The 22,320-nt window shown below is 44.2% G+C and overlaps 1 protein-coding gene across 5 annotated transcripts; it reads right to left on the bottom strand.

Annotated features, from left to right (window-relative positions):
• Positions 1-2,579: 2,579 nt before the first annotated feature.
• BZW1 (basic leucine zipper and W2 domains 1) lies at positions 2,580-20,806 on the bottom strand. 5 transcript variants are annotated; one of them, XM_066618993.1, is made up of 12 exons: positions 20,720-20,806; positions 18,085-18,158; positions 14,824-15,000; positions 13,540-13,634; positions 13,328-13,393; positions 12,839-12,974; positions 11,067-11,176; positions 10,803-10,973; positions 8,363-8,509; positions 6,130-6,268; positions 3,116-3,238; positions 2,580-3,024 (listed from the first exon to the last, which is right to left on the bottom strand). In XM_066618993.1, the coding sequence occupies exons 2-12, from the start codon at positions 18,146-18,148 to the stop codon at positions 2,993-2,995; spliced, it is 1,260 nt and encodes a 419-aa protein (XP_066475090.1). In that variant the 5' UTR covers positions 18,149-18,158; positions 20,720-20,806; the 3' UTR covers positions 2,580-2,992. The 5 variants fall into 5 exon arrangements, with proteins under 5 accessions (XP_066475090.1, XP_066475004.1, XP_066475174.1 ...); XM_066618907.1 differs by having other exon boundaries at positions 20,716-20,795; XM_066619077.1 differs by lacking the exon at positions 20,720-20,806 and adding an exon at positions 20,503-20,597.
• Between the last annotated feature and the right edge of the window lie 1,514 nt (positions 20,807-22,320).

The raw sequence follows: 22,320 nt of genomic DNA, 5'->3' as shown, positions 1-22,320 counted from the left end.
AATATCTGGCACAGTGTTGAGGGCTGGAAAAAAATTAATATAAATACATTAGATATGAAACTTAAGATGAATGAATGGGCTCAAAGGTCCAGGTTTACTCCAAGCACCGACACAGCCCAATAAATAAATCATACTTAAATTCCCCCCCACAAGCACAACTCCGGTTGTGTTTGGTCAGAGGCTCACCGTGGGCTACATCTGGCCCCCAGGCCTGGGTTTGGAGACCCCTGAGCTAGAGAATGAAGGCCTTGGTCCCATAACAATGCATTCTATTTATTAATGGGACATACTACAAAAATGTAACTTGCCTTTTGAACACAATTTTGAGTACATTTCTAGCCCTATCAATCTAGAATGTGTTGTATTACAATTTAGATGTTTTCCACTTCACTGCTACAATCTGCTAAAATTTGTTAATCTGACCTTTGCATTTAAGAACCACTTCCTAGGAGAAATTCCTTTGTATAGAAGTGTCTGGCAAAGGAATTTCAAAAGGCCTCTGCTAGTACTGCACCTACAGGAAAATACAACAAATTCTCACTAAACATTGTTGATTCCTATAAACTGACTAATCAAAATAACAAAACAAGGTTCCTAGCTTATCCATGACCTCCAAAGTTATGAAGTGCTGTTGGCAGTGAGCCCAGGAAGGCTAAACTGTGCATGACCTGCCCCTGGCCCAGATACTAATGACTGCACTTCCTTTCTGGCTAGAACCCATCAATGCTTTCCTTCCATCTCATCACTCTATAGCACCTGAAGCACTACAAGGCTAACAGATTGCTAGGGGGAAATTAAAGCATCTCACCAGCAGGCCAGTCCCTATGAAAGGAGCCAAGTACAAAAGGAAAGTTCTAGGTAATGATGAAAGGGCAGGAGAGCTGGAGCAGCAGGGGACAGAGGGAAGGGTCAGAGTTGAATAGCAGTCACTGCTCTCAACGCCCCCACCACTACCTGTCTAGTTCCCAGGGAGACTAGCTCTGCTAATAGACTTGCCAGCTCCTATATCACCATCTGTGATATCCTGTCTGCACATCCCATCAACCTGTCTTGCAAGGTTGCTAACTTGCTGCTGCTAGGTTATTTTTGCATATGTCATCTAAGTCCTGCTGAGTCTAAACTGCCAAGACTGTTTCTTTCACATACTTTTGAAAGTCAACCTGGCAAGAAGCAACCTGCTCAATTTAGTAAAACCAGGGTAGTGGTGGATAAACGGAACAGTGTCTTTCTATGGGCTGGAGCAAGTTAGTCTTCCATTTGTGCTTCCTGCGACTAAAGCAGGCACAGTATAGTGAAAAGGGGCCAGGAATGTTCACATTAGCATAGCTTACTGAACTGATCAGATCCACCTGGGCAGCATCCAATAAAGGCAACATGGGAGGAAACTTCAGCTGTATTTGGGAGCAGGCAAGGAAGCTTCACACCTGCTCTTCAGAGCTCCAGGCTCTTCCCAGACTGGTTGACACTGTTTAAAGGTATCAGCCAGCCAGAGGCAGAGCTGCAGCAAGCAGTCAGGGAGCTTTTCTTAGCCCTTGCACCTTCTGCAGTTTCAGGAGACAACCCAATGTGCAAGCATACCCCTGTACAGCCACATACACATCTTGACAGGGCAAACTCCACTTAACATTAAACCAAAATGACACTGGAAGAAATTAAGTGAAAACTGGCTCTATTATTTAGATTTAATCCTCTCAAGGATGACTTACTGCTTAGGACATTCCATTCCTCACTTTAATGAGAAATTCAAATATCACAACTAGCAGAAGATAGAACAATGAAGACTGGGCCTAAGTATTGATATAGACCAGCAGTATCCAAACTGGAAACTGCTGTGCACAGGGAAAGGTGTCCCTGGCACTTTCATTCTGCCAGGGAAGCCTCCATTCTCCACCGCCACTCTCTGCCACAGTGCCCTGGCCAGCTGCATCTGCCCAGAAATGCAGGTGCAGTGGCTCCTGGGGTGACAGAACCTGGAAAGCAGCAGACTGGAGTGCAGTTTGAGGGAGATCAGCAGTAGGGAAAGGAAGCTTCCTGGCAGAACAGTCTGAGCCATTCACACAGGAGAGGGCTTAAACAGAACACTGGATCCGGCCCATAGGCTGGAGTCTGGAGGTCTCTGCTAAGGATAGACCCCCTGTTAAACTGCAACTATAGCTCATGATTACACAGTTTATGCCATGCGCTTCCATAGTATCAAGTGATTTGATAAATCACATGATTTTTTTAACCCCAGAGGCAGGAGCAAGGTTAATGACAATAGTATTACATGAATTCTTCACAAGCCAATGTTGATCATAGCACTGTTCCATAATACAATACTAAACCCTTGTTTTGAATTAGTTTTGTTGTCAAGGAAAAACCTGCAACCTTAATCACATAACAAAGCTTTTTCAGGGGGAGAACAATTAAAATGGTCACAGATGGGGCTTACTACTATGCAAGTATACCACAACAAGGAAGCTAAAGGCAAAGCACTTCAATTTGACTACAGTTAGCTGTAAAGGTGAAAATTTAGGGATCTGCTACACTTGCCTAGCTAGCTCTAGTTGTCCTTCACACAAAATCACACAACTATGGCCTTTACTTTGGATACTTGTACAGTTTAATTTGCAAACAGAATTTTTATAACAAATTTCATTTTCCAAATCATGTCTACTTGTAAACTTTTATAGAAAACCCAGGGATAAAATGAATTTAAGTTGTGGAAGGCCTTAAATTATGTTACAGTAGAAAAATACAGGAGGTAGAATGTAACTGAAAGGACAAATGCAATGTTAGAATCAAATTTATAGCTCCTGTAAGCTACTAAACACATGGTTTTAAAACCTAAATCCAGTGTTCTCCAATAACTATAGAAAACACAAAAATAAATTTGCCATGAGAGCCCTTATATCATGCTTGATACAGGGAGGTAGGATGTAATAATCAGGACATGAGACATGACATTTTTATCTACAGCTCCTGTTTGCTTTACTGTTGACAGTTTGACAACTTAGTCACCTTCTTCAGTTTCGGATTCAGATTCTGAAAAGAAAAAAATCAGAAACATGTTTTGTACAATTCTAGTTTCCAACAGAAGACACAATTATGATTGGACCACATTAGATTTGCTTACCTTCCTCAGCATTCTTGAGCCATTCTACAAACTTTTTCATTTGTTCCAGAAAGACACTCTTTCCTTTGGCAACATGTGCATCTTTATACCATTTCAGAATGGGTTCTTCACTTAACACCTCAGCTGTTGAAAACAGAGTGGTATTAGTGTTCAAAAACACAGCAAGTGATAAGTTTATATACCCTGACACTTGAACAAGTGCTCCAAAAACTCCAACGCTCATTAACTGGCTCAGGCCAGTTTGCTCAGCCCATTGTCAGCTCTCTGAGAGACACAGCAAGTCAAGGCAAGACATTTTGTGCTATTATTGTCTATGGCAGCGGTGTCCAAAGTTTTTGGCAGGAGGGTCACATCTGACACTGTTGGGGGCCGGGGGGAAAAAGAATTTACATTTAAAATTTGAATATGTTTACATAAATGAATATATTAGAGATGGAACTTATATGAATGAATGAAGGACTTGAAATAGCTCAAGGCCTATAAAAGGCCTTGCACAAAGCATCACAGAGGTGAAACAGCAAGCAGTGGACGAAGCCCTCATCCCACAGCTCACACGAGAGGTCAAACAGTCGCCCTCACACCAAAAGCAGTTGTGTTGGACCAGTGCGGGCTCCAACAAGTCTCTGGAGGGCCAGAGGCTCATTGGAGACTGGGGGCTCCCTGAGGGCCGCATTGAGAGGCCTCGAGGGCCGCATGCGGCCCCAGGGCCGGGGTTTGGGCACCCCAGGTCTATGGAATCTGACGCCACTTTAGAACAATTAAATTTTTATCAATATATTTATCTAAGTTCCAGACAAACCAGTGAAAGTGTTCAATGAAGTTACACAGAAGAGCTCTGCTTTTCTAAATTTAGACATTTAAAAATACTATTGCAATTTTTGCAAATGACACTGACAACTTGCAACCAAAGGAAGTCAATAGTTATGAAATCTGTTTAAGGCACATGGTTTTGCAACAGCTGTTTTGACAAATTTTTTTTTTACATTCAAGTTTCAGATTGGCCTTTCATTATTCAGGTTGATTTTTCATACCAACATATGAGAGTTTAACCTTCGGTTTAATCAATGCCCTGATGCAGTGGTTCCCAAACTGGGGGATTGCAATCCACCAGGAGAAACCGGAAAGGGCCATTCCCCTTTCCACTGCAGCAACACAATCAGGACAACTGTGCTGCTGGGGAGAGAAGGGTTTTTTTTAGAACTTACTTGGAGGTCACTATGACTCTCCAGAGGGTCTGTGGAGCTTGCAACCTCCTCAGCAGCCCTCCATAAATCTCCAAACTTTTTTGGAAAAAAAAAACTTCTAGTTTCACAACAAAAACAAGTTTTTTTATTCTTCAAAGCAGTTTGGAGCTGCCAGGATGGCTGCAGAAGGAGTCAAAGGTTCCCTGGACCCTTCAAAGTGAACCCCCCCCCCCAGTAAAAAAGCCACTTCCCCCACAGCAGCATGTTCATCCTGATGCCCCTCGCCTGCAAATACTTACAGGGTTCCCAGAGTACAAGTAGGACTTTGGGAACCATTGCCCCAACATTATGATTAAGGCATTCTTGGTAACTTACTCACCCCATAGCTTTAGCTACTAAAGTTATATTCAGAGCTATGTAGACTTGAAGCAACAATGGAAACGCATGCAACAACATTCTTATTTTGTTGTAAGCTTCAGTAGCAGAGTTGTATTTCAAGTGTTCGCCCAAAAAGCAATTCAGTTGGTTCAAGCTGGTTAGACTATTAACCAAGCAAACTAGTGGCCATGCCACTGACTCAAACAGTGCAAGAGGAATCCAGGAAGAGACACTTCAGATGGCTACTTGGCCTCTTCCCTACTATGCAGGGTTCCAAAACAAAACTTAGGATATGTTGAAATCCACATGCCACAGGGAAATGCACTGTAATCACAAGGAAGATGCCAAAATGGAGCAATTTATCCATGTGTGAGCAAACAGTTGAAACTGTTCAGGAAGGCCATCTACAGACAGGAACTATTAACCAATTTCACTGCATGCTGTTCAAGCAAAAGAAATGCTTTTGGTGTTAATTGTAAACTGACTACAGCTGAACAGGAACAATATTACTAAGGGTGCAATCCGAACCACATTTTCCTGAGAGTAAGCCCCACTGAACAAGATAGGACTTACTTCTGAGTAGACCTGGTTAGGATTGTGTCCTAACCCATTTATGACCCGCACATAGGTGTACACGTTTGGTCCCTGTTGCATATATGCAACATTGAGCAGAAATGGCTTAAGTACACTGCCTGCAATTGTATTAACTTACAAAGCATGAATTATAATGAACCTTCAATTTAAATGATCTAATGAGTTTTAATGTCAAAACTTCATTAAATCTAGACTTAAAACCCCTTATCCCCAGTTAACCCATTAAATCCCAAATTTACAGAGATCTCTCAGCAGTGCTGTACCCACTCTGACCTGGGCTGTCTAGGAACATATTCCTCTGCTTCTAGAATGACTCAATTCCGAAAGAGCCCTGGTCAAAGGGAGAACAGCAATACTGAGGAAGCCCTGGAAGGAAGATAGGTAAGCCAACCACCGCACCCAAGTCTACAGGACCAAGGGAGTTTTGTAAAGTTGGGGCTTAAACTGACATAGCTGGATGCTGGAACACAGTTTTCTGTTTCATCAAGGTTCATTGTACTTCTCAAACTATCCCACTGAACTCAATAGCCTATAGTGGAATAATGTCTCTATAAGCTGTCCTCATGCAAAAGCGAACACCTACATTTCCACTTTCAGTGTTCTCTGGACCTAAATCATAACAAACACCAATGTCTAATTTATGTGCCACTTTTAAACAAAAAAGTTCAAGCAGTTTAGACAGCAAAGAATGGAAAAGATTGTTCTTTATCCCAAACTGGCACACAATCTAAGCAGGATACCGAACAGCCAGTGGGAAAGATACTGGGACTGGACAATTACTCTCATTTCTGCTATGAAAAAGAACGCTCACTTAAGATCTCTTCACCTGGTTAGCAAGTATTTTGTTACCCATATTACCTTTGTAGAAGAGCACCACTATTTTCTGGAAGGCTTTCATGAAGTGGATGTTGTCATAACAGTACTCCTGAATCTTGAGCAACAGAGTCAGTTCAGACTGACCTTGGGTTGTAAAGGCAGCAAGAAGAGGGCTGTATTGCTGTGGAGATTACAAGAAGAATCACATTCGCCAACCATGATGTGCCAATCCATGTACTACATACGAAAGGCATGCAATTTAAGTGTGGTAAACAGCTGCCCATGGAAAACATGTGGAAACATCTTCTACTTCAAAGTGAAAGAGTGAGTTCAAAGATAAATGTAGATAATTGGTTAAGGACTTGTAACTACTTAACTTCCCTACAAGCCATTTCTGATTGACTCATCCTGTTGTGCTACTTAAGAGCACTGTTTTAAACACACAGCATTTAAAATGCCCATGAAGTACAAATGAAAACATTTCTTAAAGGATGCAGGCAGTTCTTCAGGTATGCCAACAATTGTATTGTACATACTGAAGCAAGTTCCCAACACTAACACAGGAGTTCTAAAATTTGTTACTGCAATATATAAATTTATGCCACCCCATATTAGTTGCAAAGTTAGTTGCAACCCACACTTTGAGAACCCCTGGAGAAAGGCAACTGGGGTACCTAGCTCAGTATCATCTACACTCACTGACAGCAGATTTCCAGCACTTGCAGACAGGGGTCTTTCCCAGCTCTACCTGGAGATTTCAGGGATTGAACCTAGTTCTTGCAAGGGTCACAACCCACACTCTGATAACCCCTGTCCTAACATGATTAACACAGGCTAACCCTTTATCAGATACTGGATAAACAAGACAGGAACAGGTTTAACACTTGGTTATTTTCCTGTGTATTTCTATGTTTCCTCTCATGTAAGGGAATGGCTGCAATTCTCTTTGGGAAAGAAAGACTAAGCTCCACTGGGGATTTTTTTTACTCTGAAGACAAGATATGCCCTTTACTTTTGACATGAAGGAGCTCAGCCTTTACCAACAGGCTGTTTTGGAAGGAGAGCACTAGCTCAGATGCAAAGCCAGGCTTGCAGTTTGGTGCAAGATATAAGCACTCGAAACCATCTCCATTCACAAGCATGCTACAATTCCTCCCTCACAGCAAACCTCTTCAGATGTTTGCCATTACATCTGAACCAGCCAACTATACTTGCACTTGCCCTGCAAATCAAGACTGAAGACTCAAGTTCAGCTGCAACTCCCAGTTCTAATTTGCAGGGTAATCGCAGGGAGGGAGTAAACTGTAGTGCGTGGGAAGATGACATGGGAGACACATACAGGCTTGAGATGCATCCATGGAATGTCATCTAACAAAATATGTTGGCATATCTGAACATGTCTTTGAACATTAAAGACGTCTGTCTTTTAAAAATATTAATAGCATACAGCCGTGCCTGACTTAAAACTGGGCATATACATCAGTAGTTATAACATTTAACATGTCCAAAATGAGCCAACACTCACTTCTTCAAACTCTGTTGCCACAAAATTTCTGGCAAGACAAAAGCTTTGGGGCAGTGACTGTCAAGCTTTTGTGTCTCTGGAGCCTTTTTACGCACCCTAACAGGTGTCTTAGGGAGCCTTGCCTACACATGTGCAGTGTGTTGGGGAGTCTCAGGGCACAGGCACATGCGTGGAGTGGCACAACACAAAGTTTAACTGGTGAAGAGCTGGAATAAGAGGGGAATGAGAGCCATCAATACAGGAAGGAGGGCTAGTCACTCATTGGTGTTTGTGGAATCCTTGAAGGGGTCTCAAGAGAGCCCTGGGACTCCTAGAGGCATACTTTGAGAAATACTGCATTAGAAGAAGACCAAGTATCAAAAGGCAGCTCTGGAACAGAGTCTGTAGAAATTATTAGAACGAAATTTAAGAATCACCAAGTTAGAAGCATTAACTTCATTTTCTCTGTATAAACTAGCATTTAATGTTTTGCAGCAGTTCGCAAGTTCAGGATTGTTAAGGACTTAATGCAAAGTTCTATAATAGTCACACAGCCCTTTAAACAATCTCACTTTATTCAGGTAGGAAGCTTAAGTGAGCCTTATGCAGCATCTATATGAAAATCACAGGTCTCTATCATATCAATTTAGCAATATAGGAGTTTACATTTTCATGTGGAGAATGCACATGAAAATCTCATACACACTTGGAATTCTATTCACAAAACAAATTCATTAAGTGATAACCTCAGTTAATCGGCATGCAAAATACCTTCAAGTGCTTGATGGCTTGTTCTGCTACTAGCTCCTCCTTTTTGTTCCATTCCACAGTGCTCATTACACTAGACCAGATAATGCCTATCACAGTCTGTTCTGATATGTTGTTCTTCTTCATCTCTTCCTTGACGTACAAGATGATCTAAATAGGCCATGTTAATGAGTTATGCATAGTTCTCTTTTCCATGTGAATTAACAAGCTTTCAGATTTCCAACTACAGGTGGGACCTCAGTATCCACTGATGTGACTTACCATTGATACAGAGATCACAAGGAAAAAAGCATCAAAATCCAATTTGCTACCTTTGCACTGTTAAATAATTATAATTTCATTCCATTAGATTCCATTATTTACCCCATCTAGGGGTTGAATGCTGTATAATGTCTATATACCAATGCACTTGGGGGTGGCAAGAGGAACAAGAAATCTGGTAGTGGGTCTTTAAAGCTATTTTTCCACTGATTTGGTATTTGGAAAGGGTCCAGAATGGAACCCTAGTGGATAACAGCATGACTTGTATAGCTTGCTTACCTCAAGAGTAAAACAGCAGTTAAAAGTGCCCCTTACTCTACAGAAATAGCAATGCTACAATATTTGACACTACACCAAGTATACTATGCAACAGTCATTAAAACATTTGTAACCACTTTAGAGTGTCCGCTTCAAAACTCAGGTTCAAGCAGCTTATTAAATTATTTTCATAAGCAGAAAAAGGTCAACATGCACCCAAAATAGACACAACCTTCCTGCTCCCCTAAGCCTCCCTTCTCCCAACTGAAAATACATCCAAATGTTATATTCACAACAGAATGGTAGATTGCAGCATGACACAGACACTAAGTACAGGACCTGGAATCCCTAGTTGAACAAACATACAATGAATGGCCAGCTGTAGTAGTAACCAAATCTTATGAGACTGGGAGTCACTAGCTAACTGCATCTTACGCCCTTATGTACAAAAGGAAGTACAGTGAGCCCTCCTTATCTTTGGACTCAGCATCTGTGGATGCCAAGCCTGCAGATAGTGAGCCTCAGAAAGTGTCTTTCAGTCACATCCGGAAGACATTTCTGGTTTGCGCTGGAGACTTCTGGTAAGGTCCAGAAGGTCCTGTGAAGCCCAACCACAGATTTATCTATTGAATTTAGTATCCACAGGAAAGGGTCCTGGAACTTTCACTTTTGATCATAGTGAGTATCCCTTTGCACTAACACAACATACACATTTGTATGGTAGAGGAGGGTTACTGCAGAGACCAGACAGCAACCAACAGCACAGCAATACCATAAGGACTGGGTGGCAATACAAAGACACCAAGTTATCTTCTTGTGCAGATATAGCAAGAATGCAGTTCCTTTCAAAGAGAAAGAGGGAGGGAAATCAGGCTAACATACAATGAAGCACTCATAGGAAAGGTCTGGTGTGCACCGGAAGGGCTCACATCATTCTCTCATCATGCTATTTTAAACACCATCCCCAACTGAATATACTAACCGGGCAAAGTGATCTGCTTATGCAATGCTGTAACAATCAATACACTTCAATGAAAAACATTCAACTTGCGTTTCCAATGCCAGAACTCCCTCCATAAATGGAAAAAGCATTCCACAACTGGAAGAGCCACTTGTGCAAGCAAAATGCTCCCTCCATTCCTGGATGGAACTCCCAACAGCAGGAAGTGCTAATCTGGATGCTATCCTGAATCACAGAAACCAGTGTGTAAAGTTGAGAACATGTTCAACTTTGACTAGGGAGACCAGAGTTCGAATGGGCACCTGAAGTGAATGGGCACTCAATGGGCACCTAAAGAGTAAGTCCCTCCTGGAAGAAGATTAAAACAAAAATGTGGTAACACAACAGCAATATTCACATTACAGTAAGGAAGTTAAATCTCAACAGGAAGTTTACCTGAACATGGGTAACTTCTCTTTACAGAAGCTGCTCAACATTAACTGAACGCTTATATGAATGCATAAAACAGTTTCATATTTCTGACCCTACCTTATTAAATGACAAGATGTAACATTACAATATTAAGACAAAGTTGAACAGCCAAGAACACTTGGTAATTCCCAAGGCAGTGGTTCCTAAACAGTGTGCCAAGGTGCTCCACAGCAAACCCACAGGATGCCACATGCGCTGTGCAATATTTTCCTGGAAGTTCCAACTGCATGTCTATGACAATGACAGAACTGCAAGGGTGCCATGAAGGAATTACCCTGACATAAGGGATACTGTGAACAAAGTAAGTTTGGGTTCCACTCTAAGGATTTACCAGCAAAATGGATAAGTCACTCAGAAAGCTGACCTACTTGCACTCGCTCAACATCAGGCAGAATTCTGTCATTTAAGAAGGTCACAAAATCTCATCCTGAAGTCTTATGAGAAAGACCAAATATGTTCAGAGGCCATTAACAAGCAGGCAAGAGTACTTACATCCTTGAAAGGATCCCCACGCGACATCTGCTCCTGAAGTTCTTTCTGCAGTTCTTTACGAGCCCCTATGCATTGCTGGTTCCGGACATACTCAGAAAGTTCTTTCAATCCTGCATCAGTGAAGTATTTTGTGAAGTGTTCAAGGCTTTGCTTGTTGGCTGGAAACAGTTCCTGAAATATTCATATTTGCATCATGCAATTCAAAATCGAAAATTGAACAGTTCAAAATGCACAATGTTAAATGTAAATTCTTATTTAACATACCATCAGCCTGTTGTCCATATTGACTTTACGAAGGCTAGCAGCCACTGCATTGATATCTTTTTCATTTATCCATGATTTGAACAGTTTGACTGCAAAGGCTGCAGAAACACCTGAATGGTGAATTAGAAACAGAAACTGTATTACATAGGGATCCACACCTAGTGTTCCATTCGTACCAATGACCATTTAACATTCTTATTCATCTCCACTTATTTAATTCCCCTTAGCTCAGTGTTATTCAAACTGTGCATCGAGACTCTTTAGGGAGCTGCCAGGAACTCAAAGGGGAGGCATGGGATATCCTCTTGCAGCGATACAGTCACACCCCTGGGCATTTTTTTTATAGCAGAAGAAATGGGAGTTGCTCAGCTTGTGTTCGATGCATGTTGTTTGCTCAGCTTGCAGTCCTTAACCCTCTCTGATCCTTGTCTGGGTCCTAGTTCCCAGCCTGGGATAGCTTCTCATCAAAGTGAAATCTCTCTATTCAACCCCCTCCCTCTTCCACTCCCCCTTTCAATCTCCAAACCGTCCCGATTTCCTCCCCCTCCCCAAATAAAACACTTCCTATTTTACCAGTCACCAGGGGTCTTAAAGTTGTTTCCATGCAGTTGGCAAAGGGGGGGGGGGAGAGAGAAGCACACACTTTACTTGGCCAGGAGCAGAAAAAGGGTAGTGTTTTTAAAGTGATTTATTAATCTTGTTGTTTGACTGAAGAGGAAAGGCTGTATTTTTAAAGTGATGAAACTTGCTATTTGAAGGAATACTTATCAGCCATTGATGAAGTGATTGCCAGCCCAATCCTATCCACACTTTCCTGGGAGTAAGCCCCATTGACTCTAATGGAACTTACTTCTGAGTAGACATGCATAGGCTTGAGCTGTGCATCTTCTAGTATAGGAGACAAATCAGCTTCCTAACCAAACCCTTATCAGCTTTGATATATTTTCATGGCCTATTTTTGTTTTCCCCACCAGCTGCTGGAAAAATTTAATTTCATTAAATTAATAAAGGGTTCAATCCTATCCAAGGACAATGGGAGAAATGACTAGTTGGACTGGGGTTCACAGGGGGTGTGTGTGTGTGTGTGTGTGTGTGTATAATGTTGGTCAGACTGGTTGTTCACAAAGTTCATTTGATAAAACCATTCTATTGGTATGCTTACAAAGTTAAAAAAATGAGTCTTCCTGGACCAGACAAAATCTACCTACTCCAGCTTCCTGTCTCCAACAGTGATCAGCAGCTGATCATTTATAAAGAATGTATATTGCTGTGTATTAATAATATATTTTTCAGATCTGCATTTAATTAATGATATGATTAATATAATTAATATTAATATAGTTAATATATATTTAATATAATATTATATTTACTATAGTTAATATTTCTGGCCACTTCCTGTTTAATGATGTCACTTCCAGCCCTCAGGAACATGATGGGGAGTCATGGCCAACAGCCACGGGGGTCAAGGGAGCCACTGGCCGGAAAAGTTTGAGTACCACTGCCTTAGCTTCTTGCAAAGCATCACTAATACGGAGCAGCCTTGAGTGCCCTTACTAGGAGAAAGGTGGGGTATAAATTCATTCACTCAAATAATTATTTTAAAACCTGACTCTTTAGAAGCAATTTATACAAACATTCTCATTATTCTATGACATGACAATCCATGTAGCACAGAGCTCAATGTAGTTCAGAAGAGCACACACCAATATCAGAATAGCTGGTTCCAAAAAATATGATCCCAAAATCCTAGATTTGTTTACTGTACTTACCTTCTTTAACCAGATTCTCATTATATAGGCTGTTGAGAATTGACGCATTAAGCGTTCCATTGGCCAGAAGAATACCCGTCAACATGGCCAGTTTGTTCCGCTCAGACTCTGAAAAACCTTTCAAGAATAGCAGCAACTGCAAGAGAAAGAATAGTTTAGTCAATAATGCAACAAGCAAGGCACTGAAACTATCATAGCAGTAATAAAAAATGCCTGAACATTACTCTTGGAAACAATGAGACAGCTTCTTTTACAGAGATGCTTCATTAAAGGCAATTAGAGATTTTACAGAGAACATGTAAACAGCCACTCTGTTATCTCCTGAAGAGAGTATGGCCACCATCTTGGCAAGGGAAACAGTCTTTTCTCATTTAGGTTATAAACAGTCATTTGAAGCACATGTGTATAAAAGGTGGTTAAGTTCTGACAACCAGCAGCTTATGAATGTACTTTCAGAGCACAATAATCAAATACTGACAGTTTGGATACCTTTTTGACTTCATCCTCAAAGCCTTTTTCCAGGTATTTGTAACGCCTGATCAGTTTGTTAAAGACCTACAAAACAAAACAAAAGCAGCGATGCTTTAAAAAATAAAGGGTTCAAAAAAGTGATTCTTAATTAAAGCCACCATTATGCCAGTCTTACCTTTAGAGGCTATTTTACTAGAAAGAGACCAAAAACTGCTTTAATAAAAACTAACCTGAGCAAATGCTTGCATCGTTTCTAGGTCTTCTTGTGCTGCAAATACACAGACATCTGTGTGTATCATGTCATCTGCCAATGTACCACCTGGGGCTATGAAGAAATTGATATTGAGATTATAACTACTGTCCAAAGTTCAATTCTCCTTGTTGGCAGGCCCATCTTCTTCACTGAAAACACTTAAGCTCTACAAAACACAAGCTGTAGTAAATCAAGGTCTATAATTCTAAGCATCCTTGCCAGACACCAAAAATTCAATGGAACCTATTCCTGCATAATGTACATGCTTAAGATGGCAGTGCTTGTAAAAGCAAACAAAAGCAAACTCAGACTTCAGAGGTGAATAGGCCATGACATTCCCACAGCTAGAAATTAAGAGCTTCATAGTTTAGAGCAGGGCTGTCCAAACCCTAGCGGGGGGCGGATCTCGGGTTTGGACAAACTCGTCCACCCAGTGAGCAGACCTTTTCGTTCCACTGGGTAGCTGCGTGCATTCCTACTAGATTGAGGAATAGGGATGCTCTGAGCCAGTGTTTCTCAAACTGTGGGTCAAGACCCACTACGTGGGTTGCAAACCTATTTCAGGTGGGGCCGAATTCATTTCAATATTTTATTTTTAATCTATTAGACTTGATGCTACCATAGCATGCAACTGTAAATGTTACAGACCTGTACTTTGTATATGCTTTTAACAATGATAGTAAACAGGACTTATTCCTGGATAAGCGTAGGTAGGTTTGCAGCCTAGGATTGTTAAAAAATTCCCTGCTCGATGATGTCAGTTCCGGTCATGACATCACTTCCAGTGGGCCTCGACATGATTCTTTTTCTAAAAAGTGGGTCCCGATGCTAAATGTGTGAGAAACACTGCTCTGAGCAGTTGCATCTGCCTGTTGCACAGCCTTCTGGGACACCAGACAACAGATATGACTGCTCAGAGCATCCCTGTCCCTCAATCTAGTAGGAATATGTGTGACAACCCAGCAGAATTGTAAAATGCGGTCCAAATGGGGACCACATTTTTGTTACGCAGTGGTTGCAGGTTTGTCGACTGCTGTTTTAAAGGTAATTTAGCCTTTTGGGAGAGCACTGTCAACTGATAGCAGCTGATCATTCAGCTTAAACCTGGCCTGAGGAAAGCAAATAAAAGCCTGAGAAAGCCAATCTGATTCAGATAACAGATATAGACAGTTTCTTCTGTATTTCATACAGTATACCACAATCAATGCAACAAAATACAATGTGCATTTGTAAACTAAAAATCCAGTTTAAAGATACTTACCCAGCATTCCACCAGCCACCAGAATGTCAAAGAGTGTTTCTGCATAGCGGCGATAATCAAGTTTTGCTCCAGAAGCATCAAGGAATTTTGCTACTGCTTCCAAGTCACTGCCAGTTTCATTTAAACCTTGAATAATGCAGTCCTGAAACTGAGTAGGGTCAAACCTCTCTTTTTCATCTGCAATAAGTAGTAAAATATTCATGAGGTATTTTGGCATACAAACATTACTGAATACAATATCACAATGTAACTGGTATGAGCAGAACTGAACAATGCTGTTTCACTAAATGGAAGATCAACATAGGAAAACTGAATCAGTGTTGATCAGGAAATAGGAGTGCCAAGTTGTGCTCAATTACTAGACACAGCACTGAGCAACGGAATATTCAGGGGCTGGGGAATAAAAAGTCCTTTGCACAAGCACTCCATAGCATCAACTCACTAGCATCACTCACTCCTATGAGCATCACTCACTCACTCCAGGCAAAATGGGCCAGTTCCCCCCCCCCCACAGCCTCCTCTCACCCACCCACTGCAGCTGGATGGGCCAAGGTCGCTCCTCCATGCTGCAAAGACAGGTGGCAGCCACTCCCACCTCACTCAACAGCCATGCCACATCCTCCACAGGTTAACATAGCATTGTACTTGTGATGGCTGATGTCAGCAGTGTAGCGGATGCAGCCAGCTGATTCCTATCATGGTGGCCCCTGGACACCTTCGGGCACCAGCAGCAGCACTGGAAACAAATGGCCCATGCCTACTACTTGTAGGCAAACATAGCTTCTCCCTCCCTGGGGCTGAAGAAAGGAAGGACAGCTGCAATAAAGGCTACAGCCAAGGAGGGGCAATTTCCCTGCCAGATCCACCATGGGCAGCAGAGTGGGCAGGAGATGGCCAGCAGCCACACAGGGGCCCCTGGAAGCCGCTGTGAGCACAGGGTGCTCCTGCCCAGCCTCTGGTGCCCTGAGCACAGGCACATTACAGGGGAGGGCAGCCTGCCCAAAGCAGCTGTTGCTACCAGTTGAAGGAGAATGGTAGCTACCTGCCACCCCCACAGCCCCTCCTCACAATAGGCCTCTGAAATGATTGGGCTGAGCCTCTCCCACTGCTTTTCTGGACAGGGCTACCTGGATGGAGCAGAGGGCACCGCTGCCAGGCCAGCATGAAACCTTCAGGCAGACAGCAGGAAGGGCTCGTGACCCCAATGGGTTCACAACCCAAGGTTGAAGACCGCGGTACTATAAAATCATAGCAAACATTTGCTCTATATTATGGATCATGAGTTCTTAACCTTCAGTCCACTGACAGCTCCAGGAAATCCATAAACCATGTTTAAAAAAAACCCCTGTGTGCACGTGCTTTTCTGAGAAGGAGAACCATAGCTTTCATCAGATTCTCAAAAGGGTTCGTGATTCAAAAAAAGATTAAGAACCATTGCTCTAGAGCAGGGATTGGCAACCTATGGCCTACAGGCCCAATCTGGCCCAGCAGGTGAAGTTTGGCCTATGCAGCACAGGCATTATTCTCCATCCAGTATGTATCAAACTGTGCGGGAGGCAAAGCCTCCCAAGTCAAGCTCTCTGCAGGCTGCTTTTGGGTGCTCAGCAACCTGGAAGTCTGGCGATGTGATGTCACTACCAGACCAACAGCTGCTGACCTCTGCTTCAAAGTCATCAGGCCCTTCAAACACCCGTTTCCCTTATATTGGCAAGATACAAGGTTTTGCTTATGCAACACTCTAGCTAACTGGGCAAAGAGGCACTTATTTATGAGCTGAGAGAAACAAGAAAAATCTTGTTCCTCCCAGCACAGCATCTAGTCCAGTAGTAGCTTGCCAGTGTCTCATGTACCTTTTAAAGACTGCAAAGCTTTCTGGAACAGAGAACCATTTTTTCTTTTTTGCCCTGTAAGCTACCTTTAAATTTTTTGTTGAAGTATGGTACACTCAGCCCTCAGTATCTGAGGGGGATCCATTCCAGGAACCCCTGCAAATAGATTTCTGTGAATAAATTTATGCGGGGCATCCTGCCAGCAAACAGATGTGCCTGACAGAAGCCTCCAGGAAGCCTTCTGAGTCACAGAGAGGCCATGTGCGACCTCCTCCTGCCTCAGAGCAGTCCTTGAAGCCCTCCAGACTCAATGCAGACCTGGCACCTGTATTGAGTAAAGTATGTGGGTGCCAAACCCGCAGATAAGGAGGGCCCACTATATATAATACTCACTTTACAGTCCAGAAAGTTAACACTTCCAACAAAACAAAGGACTGTTGGTACAAAACAAAATATGCTCTTTTTGTCAACCACAATGAAGCAAGTTCCTATCTTCAGCGTATATCTGTTGTTCTTTCACGGCAGCAATAGATATCTGATATGAGTCAGTATACTGCCCACTTTTCAAATTGTGCAAGTTACATGTATAGCCTTTAAAATTAGAAATTAAATTCGGTTTTAATCTTACACAAATCTGAGATAACCCTTTGCAGATTTCATGCAGAAATTCTAATAACTGTTTATCACTAAGCAAGGGAATTCTCATTAAAAGTGCAAGACCCTGCCTCTAAGTAGACAGCCCAACTGGGTCTACTGCCTGGAACCACAACTGACTTGCACTTCCTAGTGAAGGCAACAGCGGCAGCATGTGTGCATCCCATCTGCAAGACATAGCTCTTTACTTCCTCACTGCACTCCATCCTCACAGAGGAAGAGGATAGCAAAACACCCCTTTCCTGCATGGGGTTTAAAGGGACACATTTCCTTAACTTAATGAGAGAACAGAGTAAGGCAGATAACCTAGTTCTCACATAAAAATGTCTTTGAAGGCCTTCTTCTAGGGCCCCCATTTTCAGAGGTTAGTTGAGTGGGGCTGAGGGAGACACCCTTCTCAATTATCAGTCCTTACCTTTGGAACACCCTCTCCAGAAAACCTTGCCAGATGCCCACTTTGATGCCTTTCAGCACCAGGCAAAGACCTTTATTTGATTTTATGTTTTTCTCTGTCCTGCTTTGTAATTTTATAGTTTTTCTAACTTGTGTTGGTCACCCTGGAACAAACAAGACTGGAGAGCTCAATATGCACACATAAAATATTACAGCAAACAAACCAATCTGTAGACTCTCCAGGAAGCCGCAAATGCAGTGCTCTATGCTTGGCATCAGGTAGGTGGGAGAACGTATACACACACCTCGATTCCCACAAATTTGTACTAGATAAATACCTGAGATAAAACATTTTACCAAGGCAAATGAAAACAATAAAGCTTACCTCTTTTCCTAGTTTTAAAACGCTGGCCTGATAGCGTTGGCTTTTGCTGCTTTTGATTATTCATAAAAGACACCCTGGAAAAAAAACAACAAGAAACATCTACTAAGAATAAAATATTTTAAAATACATTACGTTTTCCTATACTATAAGTAGTATATATGGTTAAACTCTAGTGCTTGGCCAAGTAGCCATACTTAGAGGAGTATAGCCACTAACAGCCCAGTCCTATACTTGCTGGTGGCCAGAGCTATAGCAGCACTGAAATGGCAACTGCCATAGCCTATGGGTACCAGGTTAGCCCTGGAAGTCTCCTTGGGATAAGGGAGCATTTGCTTTTAATCAAAGGACCTCCAGCCTTATGAATTCATTATTGTACCTATTACGTTAAACCAAAATACAAACAAGGCAAGCAAAAGAGACTGATATGTCAATGTCAACACCCAGAGTCTTTGGTACACATAAAATCAGGAAGGCAATCAGTATTCTATGGCAGCATTTCTCAACACTTGTTCCCTGCTGTACCACTTTGCACAGTCCACCTACTGGAAGTGCTACCGGAAGTAACTGGTGATGCTTCACCAGACACTTCCAGACTGAGAGGCCAGACACAACAAAACAAGCCCCAGTAAGAAGCTCAGCGTGGACAGCACAGCTTTTTCGAACATGTAAAAAGCGCATGCTGGAGCTCTGCCTGCCAAGCTGAGCTTCCTACAACTGTTTGCCACATTGAGTTGCTGGTCTCACTGCCAGGGAGTGGGGGTCTGGGGATCCCACAAGTACCACCACACACCACCTCAAGTATAACCAGTGGTACAAGTCCAACTGTTTGAGAAGCGCTACTGTATAGTACTGTATATCCCATATCAAAAGCATAACGAAAGTAGTTCGAGAGTACACTCGCAGAGAAAGCCAGAAACTTACATACCCCACGTTCTACAGAATATGTAACAGGACATAACTAATAGCCCAATCCTATCCAACTTTCCAGTGCTGATGCAGCAGCAATGCAGCCCTGGGGAAAGGACACTTGAGGCCTTCATTACTGCACCCCTACCACAGGATGCAGCATACACCCCACTAGCATACCTGTGCTGGAAAGCACAGAGCCATAAGACAAGTTAACACATCTGCATTAACCCCCAACTACTCAGGATGACCTCACTATAAAACCTTTCAGGTTTCATAGGTAGATGCCCTACGCAGGACAGGGGAAGAAAAATTCACGGCAACGCGGAAAAGCATTACTGCTGAAATCAATTGCCATCATTGAAAAAACATGACAAGATTACACTGCAAAAAAAGCAGTGTTTAACACTTCCTTTTATAGCTGATTTTATATTCAATTTTCAGTCTTTTTTAGTTTCCTTCACAGGGTCTCTAAAAATCCAATCTTGGGACAAGGATCTAGACTGAAAACAGGGGGTCTATTTTCTACAAGGTCCTAACTGGATCCCAGTGTGCTCCCGTTGGCATCTGGTGGGCCACTGTGAGATACAGGAAGCTGGACTAGATGGGCCCTGGGCCTGATCCAGCCAGGCTCTTCTTATGTCCATAGTTTGGTTCCCAAACTATGGGTCCGTGGCCCACCAGTGGGTCTTGACCCAATTTTTGGTGGGTCATGAAAACTGACGTTCGACTAGACAAGACAACTGGAGTACACGCATCAGTGTTAAGCAATCTGCTGCTTGAGGGGGAGGGAGCACAATGGCCCAATAACCTTTATAGCCACTGAAGCTTGTGTGGTTGGTAAAGCTTCTTTGGGGGGTGAGACCCGATGCACAAAAGTTTGGGAACTTCTGGAGCGAGTCCAACCTACCAGCCTCAGCGCCTGTCTCTTTATCTCAACCTAGGGAAAGAAATGGTGTCGCAGGCGCACAGGAGTGAACAGGAGGAGGAGAATCTCCTCTGTGGAGGAGAATCTTGCACAATCGCTGCACGCGGGTCGAGAGCTCGCTTCAGAGGAAGACTCCAGGCTGGCCCAGGCTCCTCCTCCGACAGGACCCACCCCAGGGGCCTCCTGACCCTCCCCTAACGACACCCCCGTAACAGAGGAAGAGGCGAGCCGACGTGTGGAGAGCTTCTCGGCCCGGCCTCGCCGTCGTCTCCTCTGCTCCGCCCACTCCCCCGCCCCGGGCTCCGCCTCGTGTTTCTCTCCAGACCGCTGCGGAAGGAGGCCGCGCGGAGGCCCACAGGCCGCCCCCACCCCGCCTCGCATCCTCTACCCACCGAGCCCTCCACTCGGAGGCGGCCGCTGCAGGAGCTGGGAGCGACGGCCGAGGGAAGAAGGAAGGGAAGCGAGCGCCGCCTCGACTGGACTTCAGTCCCGCGCTGCCCCTCCCGACCCCGCCGCTGCCGCTGCCGCCGCGTCCCTCCCTCTCCAGCAGCGTCACCGCCTAACAGAGGCCGCCGCTTTGTTACCCGCCGGGTCAGGCCAGGCCGCGCCTCACAGCGCGCGCGTGGGGGGAGGGGAGAGCAGGCCCAGCAACCGGCCCTGCCAGCGCGGCCGTTACGGCCGGCCTCGTTCTGAGCTCCGCCCAACCCCCCGCCACATTAGCTGGCCTCCCCCACACGCAGCGAGCGGACGTCCCTCCCACCAGGCCAACGGCCGGCCCGCCTCGCCTCGAGCCTCACCGACTTTTAAGGCAGGAAAGGAACGTCCAAGGAGCACGAGCTTGACGGGCGACGCGAGCAGGGCAGAAAGAGGCGGTCTGCAGCAGCAGGGGCTTAAGACTCCTCCCCCTCCCTCCCGCTAGGAGCGGAAACAACGCGAGGCTTCCGCGGGCGAGGCCCCGCCCTGCGGGGAGATACCATTTCCAGTCGCCACGCACGCGGCGGGGGAGGCCGTAGCTGTGGCGCAGTGAATAGGGCGGCGCGCCGCGCTTGGAACGTTCCTTTCTCAAGGTGGAGAGATGGCCGCGCCGGGCCTGAAGTAGACAGAATTGGGCTGTCCCCCCCATTCCGTGTTGAAATGGACTCGCCCACAACGCCTCTCCTCCTCCCCCTCCCGCCATGTAGCGTTCTGTGCCTTTGTGGGTTGTGTGGTTGCAAACAGAGCTCCAAAACAGGCACTTCCGCCCAGCTGCCTTCCATAATAGCCTTGTAGTGTAGCCCAGGCTGAGGGGAGGGGAGGTTGGAGACTGCTGTGGCTTCTGGGAGCCCAAGCCTCTACTCTGAAGTAAGCCCCATTATAGTCAATGGGGCTTACTCCCAGAGAAGTGGGGATAGAGTTGTAGCCTTAGTGCCCAGCCCTGTGAATGTAAACTCAGAAGTCCCATTATAGTCAACGGGGCTTCCTCCCAAAAAAGTACGGATAGGACGGTAGCCTGACTGTAACGTAGTAGTCCACAGTTATGATAGCCGTAGTACAGGTTTGGGACTAAGGTGGGTAACAACAACCTTGCAGTGTAGCTGTGTTGTCATTTTTGCACATGGCTGATGAGGTGGTTTTTGTTTAGGCCGAGATGCGATGCCACACAATAACAGTCACAATAGGAAACTGCCTTATACCAAGTCAGTTTGGTCCATGTAACTCAGTGTTGTCCACACAGTTTGTTCTCCAGGGTTTCAGAGAGGACCCACCTGCAGGCAAAGTGTGCTTTCCTGCTAAGCTAAGGGCCCAGCCCTATCCAACTTCCCAGTGTCAGTGCAGCCCAGAAGTAAGGGAACAAATCTTCCCTTACCTTGGAAAATTAAATTCTGTCCAGCCTACAGGTGTACACATTTGGTCTCTGCTGCATACATGCAACATTGGGCAGAAATAGCTTACAAATGTTCCCTGACCTTGAGGAGTCTTCTGTGACTGCCCACCCACTGCAGGATGCAGCACATGCCCTGTTGGCTCAGCTGCATCAACACTGGAAAATTGGAAAGGATTAGGGCCGTGGTCCCTTCCCCTTAGTGCTCCATAATTTCTGGCTGGGTGGAATAAGGGGTCAAGCTGGGAGAGACTGACTTTTGACAACCCTTCAATGTCATTCTTTATTGCAAGTTGGCAGAGGGTGATGTTGACAGAGTGGTTTATGATTACCATCTTTCAGTATAGACCACTCCATGGAGCAGAGGAGGTGAGGAGTGAGGCTAAGAGATGGTGGCTGGTGACAACAGTATGAAATAGCCACAACACCCTATATTGCAGATGAGGGTGGGGCTGGTTACAAGTCTATGTTATGATATCCATATTTTAGATGGAAAAGGGTCATAGATAGTGGCTGACAACAACCTTCTAATAAAGGCTTT

This window comes from Tiliqua scincoides, chromosome 1 (genome assembly GCF_035046505.1).
Source record: "Tiliqua scincoides isolate rTilSci1 chromosome 1, rTilSci1.hap2, whole genome shotgun sequence".
Classification (NCBI taxonomy): domain Eukaryota; kingdom Metazoa; phylum Chordata; class Lepidosauria; order Squamata; family Scincidae; genus Tiliqua; species Tiliqua scincoides.
The sequence above is the reverse complement of the archived record's forward strand: the minus strand, read 5'-3'. Positions and strand labels throughout refer to the sequence as shown.